Source organism: Mytilus edulis, chromosome 8 (assembly GCF_963676685.1).
Source record: "Mytilus edulis chromosome 8, xbMytEdul2.2, whole genome shotgun sequence".
NCBI classification, from domain to species: domain Eukaryota; kingdom Metazoa; phylum Mollusca; class Bivalvia; order Mytilida; family Mytilidae; genus Mytilus; species Mytilus edulis.
Window position 1 is genome coordinate 69000064 of NC_092351.1, and position 13770 is coordinate 69013833.

The 13770-nt window shown below is 31.2% G+C and overlaps 1 protein-coding gene across 3 annotated transcripts in view; it reads left to right on the forward strand.

Moving 5' to 3' along the window:
• The window catches only part of LOC139486852 (alpha-1,3-mannosyl-glycoprotein 4-beta-N-acetylglucosaminyltransferase B-like), a 66069-nt gene extending 60921 nt beyond the window's left edge, over nucleotides 1–5148 (forward strand). For all 3 annotated transcript variants that reach the window (XM_071271920.1, XM_071271921.1, XM_071271922.1), the window contains 2 exons: nucleotides 1047–1299; nucleotides 3026–5148. In XM_071271920.1, coding sequence (XP_071128021.1) covers nucleotides 1047–1299; nucleotides 3026–3061 — 289 coding nt within the window. In that variant the 3' untranslated portion in view covers nucleotides 3062–5148. The remainder of the gene's footprint in view (nucleotides 1–1046; nucleotides 1300–3025) is intronic.
• The last annotated feature ends 8622 nt before the right edge of the window (nucleotides 5149–13770 follow it).

The following is a 13770-nucleotide window of genomic DNA, read 5'->3' on the forward strand; positions in this document are numbered from 1 at the left end:
TAACTTATCTTATCCTTGGATATAAACAGGGCTTTAACTTATCTTATCCTTGGATATAAACAGGGCTTTAACTTATCTTATCCTTGGGTATAAACAGGGCTTTAACTTATCTTATCCTTGGATATAAACAGGGCTTTAACTTATCTTATCCTTGGGTATATACAGGGCATTAACTTATCTTATCCTTGGATATAAACAGGGCTTTAACTTATCTTATCCTTTGGTATAAACAGGGCTTTAACTTATCTTATCCTTGGGTATAAACAGGGCTTTAACTTATCTTATCCTTGGGTATAAACAGGGCTTTAACTTATCTTATCCTTGGGTATAAACAGGGCTTTAACTTATCTTATCCTTGGGTATAAACAGGGCTTTAACTTATCTTATCCTTGGATATAAACAGGGCTTTAACTTATCTTATCCTTGGATATAAACAGGGCTTTAACTTATCTTATCCTTGGGTATATACAGGGCATTAACTTATCTTATCCTTGGATATAAACAGGGCTTTAACTTATCTTATCCTTTGGTATAAACAGGGCTTTAACTTATCTTATCCTTGGGTATAAACAGGGCTTTAACTTATCTTATCCTTGGGTATAAACAGGGAACTTACTTATCTTATCCTTGGATATAAACAGGGCTTTAACTTATCTTATCCTTTGGTATAAACAGGGCTTTAACTTATCTTATCCTTTGGTATAAACAGGGCTTTAACTTATCTTATCCTTGGGTATAAACAGGGCTTTAACTTATCTTATCCTTGGGTATATACAGGGCATTAACTTATCTTATCCTTGGGTATAAACAGGGAACTTACTTATCTTATCCTTGGGTATAAACAGGGCATAAACTTATCTTATCCTTGGGTATAAACTGGATATAAACTTATCTTATCCTTGGGTGTAAACAGGGCATTTTTACAGCAAATTAAACAAATGAGGAAAATGATTTTAAATTTATTGCCATCAGTCCATGATTTATTCATTGACTTCACTTGGACAGTTATTACTTTTTATATTTTATATTTTTATTTCATATTACAGGATTTTATTTCGTAGTGGGAAAGCTGATCACAGAGAAGACAAGTTCTACAATACATCATTACAAGTTATTCCTCTTAATTATCATGATCCTATTAAAAACAGGGCAAAGAAAACCAAAGATGGATACTTTGATTTAGCAGAATTTGATAAGGAAGGGATTGTACATGTTAGATTAGCAAGTGATGTTGGAAAACTGTCAAAAATAAGAATTAAAGTGCATAAGTCAAGCGAAAACTGGGTTATAATTAGTGAGGTAAGCAATACATGAGTTATACTTGTTAGTCAAGCCAAATCTGAGTTAAACTTAGTGAGGCATGTAAGAAGTCATCAAATTTTTATTCAATCATAAAAATATCAAAAAAATGTATTGGTATGATGTCGTCGTCAGAGTGGTTCAAAGACACATTGGGTTTTCGGACAATAACTTTAGTTTAAATGAATGGATCTCTATGAATTTTTAACAAAAAGTTCAATACCACAAATGGAAGATTGGGATTGATTTTGGGAGTTTGGGTACCAACAGATTAAGAATTAAGGGCCAAAAACAAGCATTTTTATAGTTTCCAGCAAAAGCTTGTGTTTAATTGTATAGATATCTCTGTTATTGTAGCACAAGGTTTCATATCACAAAGGAAAGGAATTGATTGAGTTGGTGGTAATATAATTGCCACAAACGTTAAGAAATTAGGGGGCGAAAAAAGAGGCTCAAAACAAGCATTTTTCTGATTTCCAGACAATAACTGGTGTTAAAGTGTATGGATCTCTCTGAAATTGTACTGCAAGGTATAATACTAGAAAGGGAATGTATGGGGGTAATCCAGTCATGAAGGGTTCAAAAAAAATTACTTTTAGTTTTTTTTCCTAAACGTTTTCCATTTTTTTATTGATTATGTCTGATTTTTATATAAAAGCAAACAATACTGATATGACATGAGATACACACCAAACAGGATGTGTAAATCATAGTATTAAGTATTGTGCAGTAGCAAGAAATCTTCAATTGCACAGTATTGGGCAATAACAAGAAATATTCAATTGCACAGTATTGGGTAATAGCAAGAAATGTTTGATTCCAAATATCCAATTGCACAGTATTGTGCAATAACAATAAATTTTCTATTGAACAGTATTACACAATATTACCATATTGAACAATAGCAGGAAATCTTCAACTGAACAGTATTGGGCGATAGCAATAGCAAGAAATCTTCAGTTGAAAATTAATAAAAATATATTTTGACTCATTTCAAATTTTTAAGATCTTTCACCACATTTATTTTTTGTCAGAAACCTATCTTATGTAAAAATTTTGATCATAATCCAAATTCAGATAGTATCAAGGTTTAATATTGTTTCCAAACTTGCACCAACTGGTCAGGGTTTGACCACTGAGGTCGTATCAGGCTGCACTCAGCAAAGCATTTTATTCAGAGTATATCCACATCCATAATATTTAATGTTAACACAGAATCGTATGTCAATTTACAGAAAATAAATATTTAATAACCATACATTGTCTCGAAATATAAATTTTATTTGTACAAGGCTTAGACAGTTAGAAAGCGAGGATGTGCCGAGCATTTCTACCTGTTTCAAGCTGAGTACAAAAATTTGTGTCAGAAACCTATATAATGTCAAAATTTGATCACAATCCAAATTCAGAGCTGTATCAAGCTTGGTTGTTTTTCCATACTTGCCCCAACTGTTCGGGGTTGTATAAAAGTGCTCCCTGCTGAGCACCTGGGTTTTAAGTTAGTTTACATTGCAATAGAAATATCAGTCAAAGTGCATGGATATTTACTGCCATAAATGTATGATTTGATGTTACAAAAATAAAAAAAAATAAAAAAAATAAAAAAAGTTTTAGATGTGTTGCAGATTTACTTATTTGCATAATTATGTTTACAATTTGAAGCAACAAAAAAAACAGTAAAATACAGATATTTCTAATATGATCAGCTGACTTGTTTTATTTATAGATTCATCTTAAACAGAGAACCCCAAAACAAAGCTAGCATTAGTCTGTGTGTAAAACTGACTGAGATATTATTTGTTTCCATTTGGTTCCAACCTCAAAGATGATGTTTCCTATTCAAGGAAAGTTATGTATAATTATATCATGGTTGGATTCGTAATGGGAAAAGCCAAGAACTTACCGGTGTAAATCTACAAAGAGTCTATAGACGTATAGTACATGTACACTGTTTTGATCATCAGTCTCAAAGAAACAGTGATCAAAGACACTCTACGGGTTGAAAACTATGATTTTATAACAATCATGATTTACCTTCTGTTTTATGTTACTCAATACATATTTTAGAATATAATTTTATTCCAAATATTTTAGCAGATCTCCTATTGCAAATGAAGATATTCATAAAACCAGAAAATGATTAGTGATTGCCCAATCAACAACATTTGAATATAAATATATTTCAAACATAAAAATTTCTATTATTTCTAATTCTTCATGATTAAAACATGGCATAGAAATATCCTAATTCTTATTGACTTTATACCATATTTGTTTTAGAAATATAAATGTGTACTTAAAGAACTAATTTTAATTATAGATTAGATATTTATTTTTACTTTAAGTGGTTCTTTTTATGAACTTGACTCATTTATATTTAATGGAAGTGAAATAATATATTACTTATCTATGTTGTAATTGTCTTTTTATACACTCATAATATAGCTAATAGCTTTGACTCTTCATTGGATCATCTACTTAAATGTAGTGGCTTTTTAGTTCTCATCATTTGAGTTTATTTTTATTTTAACTTGGACCCATAAATCACATTACTTGGTGGAAGAGAGCATATACATCAGTCAACTAAATTAAGGCTATATTTATAATTTTTTTAATTGACATTACCCAAGTCAATATCTATTTCTGTTCATTCACTCTGAATTAGTTGTTTGTCTTGTCAAAACTGGGACACAGCAAACATTGTCAATTTTTATGATCTATATTGTATATCCCATTTTAATCAAAACACATAATGTTAGAATTCTTAATCATGATTTTATTTGTGAGAGAAGTTGCTGACTATGTGTTATCAGAATTGACAATCTCTGTTCTTTGTTTGGGAATGTCTATTATTTTTGTTCAAATGTGAAAACAAAACTGTGAGCTTTTCCATATAAATAGATAAAATCAGTACAAAGATCATAAAGAAATGAACTAAACATAACCAACTTACAGAATTATAAATTAAAGTTTAGTCAAAGTAACGAGTAACAGTTGCTTCATTTCAGAAAAAAACTAAGTTTGTCATAAGATATGTATGTATCTTTACTGAGCCATATTTCATAGGTTGTTTTGTTAGAATTACCCTGGTTTCTAACCAAAGATCTTGATACCAGTCAGTCTTATGGGAAGAACAATCCCTTTCTCAAAAAGAAAAAAAAGGCCTCTCTCTTTACCTTTTGTGAAACTATTAACCTTTTCACTTGTTACTTGTATACTACAGAAGGTGCTATAAGTTTTTACTAGTCTTATTTAAGGTGCTACTAATCAAAATATTTTGTCATGTTAGAAATTAGTCTAGTCATGGTATAGAATGTGTTCATAAAGTATTATTTCAGTTAATAGATATAAGAAGATGTGATATGAGTGCCAACTCTCTATCCAAACCTGTTATGTTGTCAATTTTAACAAACTGCCACTGCTAGCCTCTAGTGATGTATGTAAGACTCCATTCACACTAGCATTTTTTTATAATCAATCTAATTTGAATCGATCTAAATAAAACCAGTTAGCATTCACATTGTCTTTAATCATAATGATTTTATCCGTTGAATCTGAACCACTGCGTTCACACTTCAAGAAACGAATGCAATGGATCAGACCCAATTACCTGTAAAACTGTAAACATTGTGTATACGGTAAATAGAAATAATCAATCATATTTATGTGTTGATACACACACTTAAAAAACATTGACACAGTTATTGTTTCTCTTGAATCACAAGTTCAAATTTTCATACTTGCATTCTTGCAGTTTTCTTTTTTTTTTTAAACAAAAAACTGTAGCAAAGAAGTTACAACATAAAGAAATGCTGTGGTTTCTGAAAACAAAAAATCAACAAAAGAAAAGAAGACAAAGATTTTGCAAAATTATGCAAAGACGAAGACAACCTTTTCCCCATTTGTTAACACAAAGTTTTGTCAATAAAACAATACAGATTAAACATCTAACCACCAATATATACAGGGATGTTAATTTATTATATGTGTAGTTTTGCCACTAAACATGCCCATAAGTTATTTTCGTTTCAATCATACTAATTTAAATGGATCTTTGCATTCAGACTTTCAGTTAGCTCAGTTCACTTTAGATCGATTCAAACTGAAAAAGCTCTTTTGGTGTTTTAGTTTAGACCGATTGTAGATCGATTCAAAGAATCACATTAGCCATTAAACCGATCTTAAGTGAGCCAATCTAGTTTGAATTAATCTAAATGTCCTTGTGTGAACAAGGTCTAACATATACAACTTCCCCCCATTAATGATAAGTTATTATTAAAGGAAATGTAGTTTATTGCCTATTTGTGACGTTCTATCACATGAAAACTAAACATAATTTATTCCTTCCTTACTCATTTCATAATTTTAATGGGAGGTAAATGTGGTTTTAAGCATCTGTTGGGCAATATTTTTCTTATACAAAAAAGAGTTTTAATATTGATGGATAATTAACATCTCCAATAGAGGATAATAGGGAGAACACCATTGGTAGACTTTATCTTTTAATTCTCCTATTGCCATTTGGGGTAAAGTATGACAAGCATGTTTTTTAAGATGTACAATAAAGGAGAAGGTTCACAAAGGGTTAAAATTGGCCCTAAATTTTTTATGTTTTTTAAATCGGGCCAAAAAATTACAAATTTCACATAGAAATACTTGTGGGAATATTGTTAACACAAATTTTTTTTTTTTTTTGGCACCATCCTTTAAAATTTAGGAAGCCATGACCCCTGAAATAAACATTATTTTTAATTTAATGTCAATTTTGGTAAATTCTTTCCATAATTTTAATTGTTTTTGGCATAATTAACCTTGGCCTCCATCCACGATCCAAAAAGTTTTTATATTGATGAATTTTATATCTAAATTGGAATCTTTTGTTACTAAACATTTTGGATTGCAGGCGGCACCCAAGGTTTTCCCAAAGCTTTCAGGTCTGAAAATTGCACAATATCATCATATTTTGACAAAATGTCTAAAATGGGCTTTAATACTTTGGAGAATATTATGTACTTTTATGAAAAGAACTGATTTATATAGGAATATTATAGGCTTTTCAAATATACCCATTCATGAACGACATTGTGGTCTTTTTGTTGTTTTACGATAAAGTTGATATTTTAGGCCATTTTGTGCCATAAGTGAACCTTGTTCTTTATGCAGAATATTTTAGATAATTATAATTTTGTTTTATAGTTTTATATAAAATAATGAAACCTTCTGTTTTTTATTTTATGTTTAATATGTGTATTGTTATATGTTTGATAATGTAAAGTACTGAATGAAAAAAATATTAGCATTGTTCTGGATCTTTTCATAAACGTTTTGCAATTGTAGTTTTATATCCCCTCCCTGTTTTACTACCTCTGTCTGTCTGTTTGGCAGAGTTATATTCATAGATCCTGAACTTCCCATTTTCCCAATATTTAACCTACTACACTACTGTCATCACCATTTGATTTTCATTTTTATGAAATTTCTGGATTAAATGTGCACTTTACTATGAAAAGTACTATACTATACTATTGTATAAATTTAACATTATATAATAATGTAGAAAGTTACTTTAGAGTAATCTCATTCTTTGTTTTCAACGATTTTGTAGTTGAATTCCTATCATAATTGTCTATTAACTTGCAATATGCCTAGTTTTGAACCACACATATATCATGTGTTGGCATCCTACAAGTTTAAGTATTATAACAGTATTAAACAATGTAGATATGATAGTTTTTCTTGTTTTTAGTGTAACTTTTGGTAGAATAATTATATATTGATATGTTAATATTTTTAAGTTGAATTGTGAGCACTTTTCAGTTATTTTATATCTATTTAATGCCTGATATATTCTATTGTTTTTGGTGGGGCTTTTTATACGACCGCAAATTTTGAAAAAATTTTCGTCGTATATTGCTATCACGTTGGCGTCGGCGTCGTCGTCGTCGTCGTCGTCGTCCGGCGTCCGAATACTTTTAGTTTTCGCACTCTAACTTTAGTAAAAGTGAATGGAAATCTATGAAATTCTAACACAAGGTTTATGACCACAAAAGGAAGGTTGGTATTGATTTTGGGAGTTTTGGTCCCAACATTTTAGGAATTAGGGGCCAAAAAGGGCCCAAATAAGCATTTTCTTGGTTTTCGCACTATAACTTTAGTTTAAGTTAATAGAAATCTATGAAATTTTGACACAAGGTTTATGACCACAAAAGAACGGTTGGGATTGATTTTGGGAGTTTTGGTCTCAACAGTTTAGGAATTAGGGGCCAAAAAAGGGCCCAAATAAGCATTATTCTTGGTTTTCGCACAATAACATTAGTTTAAGTAAATAGAAATCAATGAAATTTAAACACAATGTTAATGACTACAAAAGGAAGGTTGATATTGATTTTGGGAGTTTAGGTCCCAACAGTTTAGGAATTAGGGGCCACAAAGGGACCCAAATAAGCATTTTTCTTGGTTTTCGCACCATAACGTTAGTATAAGTAAATAGAAATCTATGAAATTTAAACACAAGGTTTATGACCATAAAAGAAAGGTTGGGTTTGATTTTGGGAGTTTTGGTCCCAACATAATAAGGGGCCCAAAGGGTCCAAAATTAAACTTTTGTTTGATTTCATCAAAATTGAATAATTGGGGTTCTTTGATATGCTGAATCTAACTGTCATGACTGTGTATGTAGATTCTTAACTTTTGGTCCCGTTTTCAAATTGGTCTACATTAAGGTCCAAAGGGTCCAAAATTAAACTTAGTTTGATTTTGACAAAAAATGAATCAGTTAGGTTCTTTGATATGCTGAATCTAAAAATGTACTTAGATTCTTGATTATTGGCCCAGTTTTCAAGTTGGTCCAAATCGGGGTCCAAAATTAAACTTTGTTTGATTTCATCAAAAATTGAATAAATGGGGTTCTTTGATATACCAAATCTAACTGTGTATGTAGATTCTTCATTTTTGGTCCTGTTTTCAAATTGGTCTACACTAAAGTCCAAAGGGTCCAAAATTAAACTTAGTCTGATTTTAACAAAAATTGAAATCTTGAAGTTCTTTGATATGCTGAATCCAAAAATGTACTTAGATTTTTTATTATGGGCCCAGTTTTCAAGTTGGTCCAAATCAGGATCTAAAATTATTATATTAAGTATTGTGCAATAGCAAGTCTTTTCAATTGCACAGTATTGCGCAATGGCAAGAAATATCTAATTGCACAATATTGTGAAATATCAAATTTTTTTTTAATTAGAGTTATCTTTCTTTGTCCAGAATAGTAAGCAAGAAATATCTAATTGCAAAATATTGTGCAATAGCAAGATTTTTTTTTAATTGGAGTTATCCTTCTTTGTCCAGAATCAACTTAAATCTTTGTTATATACAATATACAATGTATATTCACTTTTTACTACCAACTGATAAATTAAAATAATCTTTACCATTCAGTGATAACAAGCAGTTTTTTTACATCTTAATATTTTATGATGTATTTAAATGAGTAGTTATTGTTGCAAACTCCATTAGAAATTTTAATTGAGATTAGTTTTGGAATAAGGGAAAGGGGGATGTGATTAAAAAAATTGGGTTCAATTTTTCTCATTTGAAATTTCATAAATAAAAAAGAAAATTTCTTCAAACATTTTTTTGAGAGGATTAATATTCAACAGCATAGTGAATTGCTCTAAGAGAAACAAAAATTTTAAGTTCATTAGAACACATTCATTCTGTGTCAGAAACCTATGCTGTGTCAACTATTTAATCACAATCCAAATTTAGAGCTGAATCCAGCTTGAATGTTGTGTCCATACTTGCCCTAACCGTTCAGGGTTCAACCTCTGCGGTCGTATAAAGCTACGCCCTGCGGAGCATCTGGTTTTTAGGTAAAGATCATAAATGCAATCAACACGCCTAATTGGGCCATATTTTCAAAACTGTTTAGCTAGCTATATTTTCCATACCGTTTCACTATTTTTGAGAGCTTAAACACTGTGCATTGAGCACATCAATCTATTCGATAACATTTAAAGAAATTTACCAATAATATATAGTTTCGGATTATTTTATTAGTGATTTTTGTGTTTTTATTAGTGAAGTCTCTTCAACACAAAATCAAATTATTATTTTACAAGTAAATAAAGGGTTTGATTGGGAGCAAATTATAAATTAAAAAAGTAAATTTTCTTTTAAAATGATAATCACCTATACTTGTTAAGACCAATAATATTAGAATTTTTACCATAAATTATTATACACAATCAGCTAATCTTAAACTAAATCAGTTTTTGAAATAGTTCTAAGCATTTAAAATCCTGAGAAAACAAGCTTTTTATTTTCACATAAGTCAGTTTGTTAAAAAAAAAAAAAAACTTTTTGAACTGGTGTTTCATTTTTTCTGCTATTGTTTGGTTTTGTGAAACATTTTAAGTGTAATGCATTGAGTTTAAAGAGAAAAATTATTTTTATCTCTGTAGGGAGAGGGGATAGATATTTCTATAAAACTATATTCTGATTCCAAACTTTCAAAATATTTTGATCAAGTAAAATGAAGAAAAATATTCTGATTTAGTTTTTGACATAAATTTTAATGTTAATTGTTTAATTAGGTGTAAAAATAATCTGAATAAAAGAATTCCTTTAAATGGTTGTTCCCTTAGTAAAACTTAATGATGTTAATGATTTTTGTTATGATAGATTGTTTTGTGCAATAATTTGTTCATATTGTTGATGCTTCAATGTTATATTCAAATTTAAAATCAGCAAATGCCAAAAAAAAAATATGTCAAAATGTATTAAAAAATAAATCATTGAACAATATTTTGTAATTATTACTGTTAGGACATATTAAGTACTTAATAAAGGCAGCAGCAGTATACCTCTGTTCAATAGTCATCAATCCATTAAGAGAAAACAAATCTGGGTTACAAACAAAAAGTGAAACACTTGACATATACACTCTTGAATACTGTTTAATAGACAGAGATATATGATCATCTCGAGAATATTGTTTTGAACATTTATTAGGATATGATATGGGCTTTTTGCTCAGTATTGAAGGCTGTGACCTATAGTTGTTAATTTCTGTGTCATTGTGGAGAGTTGTCTCATTGGAAATCCAACCACATCTTCCTACTTTTATATGAGTAGGCCACTTAAAAACTTGAATATGGTTTCATTTATTAGTGAGATTGACACAAATCAACCACTATTACTGTGGTGACATCCCATTAGTCCAACAACCATTATTCTGACAGCCTATTACTCTGACAACCCACTATTCTGACAGCCCATTACTCCCGACAGCCCACTATTCCGACAGCCCATTACTCCGACAGCCCACTATTCCGACAACCCATTACTCAGACAGCACATTATTCCGACAATGAATTTTTCTTATGTGTATGGGTAAATTTTCTCTAAAAAGACTCTGTTCTCTATAATATTAGTGATTGTCCGTTTTGATCCCAATAATTCTTTCCATGCGGGATATAAGTCTCAGTATATTGGAGTTGATACACATGCTTATTGCAACTGCTCAGTCCTTACCCTGGTCCCTCTTTTGTTTTACGTGTCTGGGTATTTTATTTTTCTTTACATTTCGTCGTTTGTGTGTCCACTGTCAGTCTGTGCTGTTCTAGTTCGCTGTGTTTTTTGTGTCTGTCTTTATCTTCCTTTTTTCACTAGATCGTTGGTTACCCCCTTTCGCGTATCAGGGGAGTGAGGTTTCATCACTTTTAACTACATAAAGAAATATATCGGATTTGGATAACACTACCTGCCCTCTTTGGTTGCAACACTTTCTACCCCATCACTCATCTGTGTTTTATTTAAATTAATTTTGTCGCAGAAATAAGGGACTAATGCAGCGTCAGTCAAATTGAGAAAACCAAAGAGACAAATACATACCCAGATCCTTAAAAATAAGATGACAAATAGGACGAAATATGTGCTCAGAAAAGATTACCAATTCCAATTATGAATACGGTATCATGTTCAGGAATGTGAATCCACGAAATACGGAGACAGTATATAACACTTCTAATAGCGATCGATCAGACATAGTCTGAGAGATGACACTCAATTTATTTGTAGTGATACCAATTGTATGTCCCGAGCTTATTTCAAAATCTAGAAAAATATGCCTCTTTTATAATGGTTGAAGGAAGTGTAGGACTGATGATTTACAACAAAACTTATTACGAAAAACAAATATGACAGACATTTCGGCAACTTCTATTTTTAAAAATATTCATCGGGTCGATGACTGTTTATGACATAGAATTATGTATACAGTCAACGTATTTTGACTGCTCAAATAGAACGAGTGCAGTATAAAAGCAATAACAACTAGTAAGAAATATAAGACAATGTGTGACATTCTTGTCCTGCTTGTGTTTTTCTCAAATTGTCTAATTGTAAAAACTTACTACATTATGTGTTTTGTGGCAAACTTGACACCTATTTTTCATATAAGGATTGTTTTCAAGGAGAAAAATATTTAGATATCATTGATTTTAAGAAAGGAAGTTCATATGTTAATTAAGAATCGGTGCTCACCCATTACATTAAGAATTGAAAATGCTAATTTCAAAAAATCGTAATGTACAGCTGATAAAGTTGAGGATGAGCGTCATTTTTCAATCGAATGCTCACATTATCAAAATTTGAGGGATGAACTCTTTCAGCGTATTCAGTCTAGCACATGTCAGAACTTTAAAAAGTTAGATAAATATGATAAATCTTCGATGTAAACACAAGACAACTTTACTATTATAGGGGAAAAATGATGATTACAATGTTAGTTCTTTTGAATTATGTAGTACATGGTTTGATACGACTATTATTTGTTATCAATGTGCTAGTTGATTTTTTTTCTATTTTTGTTTTGGGTCCGATTGTGACTGAGGCTTACGGGGTTATAAAGATAATTATATCATATTACTATGATATTAGTATTGTAAAGTCTTAATGTTGACCCAATCATTATACTGCTGCTTTACAAAAGTGGGAATATACTGTTTTACCTCTGTCTGTCCGTCCATTCAACCGTCCACTCGTCAGTCAGCCAGTCCATCAGTTCGTCCGTCCGTCCCATGGATATTTTCGTTGCATCTTTTTCATGAACGACATTACAAGGATTTCTGAAAGGTTTATTGAAGTCGGCTATATCATGTGATACGTTTTCAGATTCATTACTCAACAAATTCCTGTTTACCAAACACTTTTCACATGACAACCAAGTTGAAAATTTTCGTCACATTTTTCGCAGGAACTACAATACAATGGTTTCTGAAATTTGGTTTCAAGGTTTATATAAGTAAGGTATACGGTGTGAGGCTTTTTCAGATTCACAACTCAACAACGAAGTATTTGTGCGGGGCCGGCATCATCAGTAGCTCGCACCATCACTGGTTGTTTTTGATTTATATGGTGTTTATAGACCCTTTAATTTGGAAAATGAAATGATATTTCCTGTTCTATTCTATATACAGATTTCGAATTGAGTGTATAGAAAGTATTCGAACTACCTCAGATTCATGATATATATACGGAGTTATTTGTTAAAATATATTATTACATATCTAAACGTACAAGTTTTATTTTACCCTGATACCCTAATACTTGACTTGATAAGTGTCGGACTTATGGGTTGTCGGAGTATTGGGCTGTCGGAGCAATGGGTTGTCGGAGTATTGGGCTGTCAGAGCAATGGGTTGTCGGAGTATTGGGTTGTCGGACTAATGGGTTGTCGAACCAATGGGCTGTCGGACTAATGGGCTGTCGGAATAATGGCGTGTAACCATTACTGTCACAGAAAATGAGACATATGTGTTGCTTTTATGCTGAGACCACAGAGGTGTCAACAATTTGTTAGTTAGTTTGATGTGAACTACTTGTGATAAATCAATGATATTTTCAATAAAGTTGCATTCCTACCAGTATATATAAGTTTGACAACTGTTTCAAGGCCTGGCTCAGTAGGTAATGGTCCAGTGACTTTCAATTAGCAATGTTGCATTTTATTTTTTATTTTTTTGCCAACAGTCGAGACATATCTCTGTATCAATGGTTTATTTAAATATAAGTAGTTTAATTTTGAAGAAAAGTAAAACACAAAAAATATATATTTTAGTATTGACCTATTTATATGGCATGGTTGATACGAGGGTTGGCTGAAAACAAAACTTTACAATAAAAGAGATGATTTCAGCTTCCCAATTGTGAACCTTCCATTTCTTTGTAGCAACATTCTAGCAGTGACGAAGTATACATCTCCCAAAAAAGAGGGACGAAAGATACCAGAGGGATAGTCAAACTCATAAATCGAAAATAAACTGACAACGCCATGGCTAAAAATGAAAAAGGCAAACAGACAAACAATAGTACAAAAGACACAACATAGAAAACTAAAGAATAAGTAACACGAAACCCACCCAAAACTGGGGGTGATCTCAGGTGCTCTGGAAGGGTAAGCAGATCCTGCAC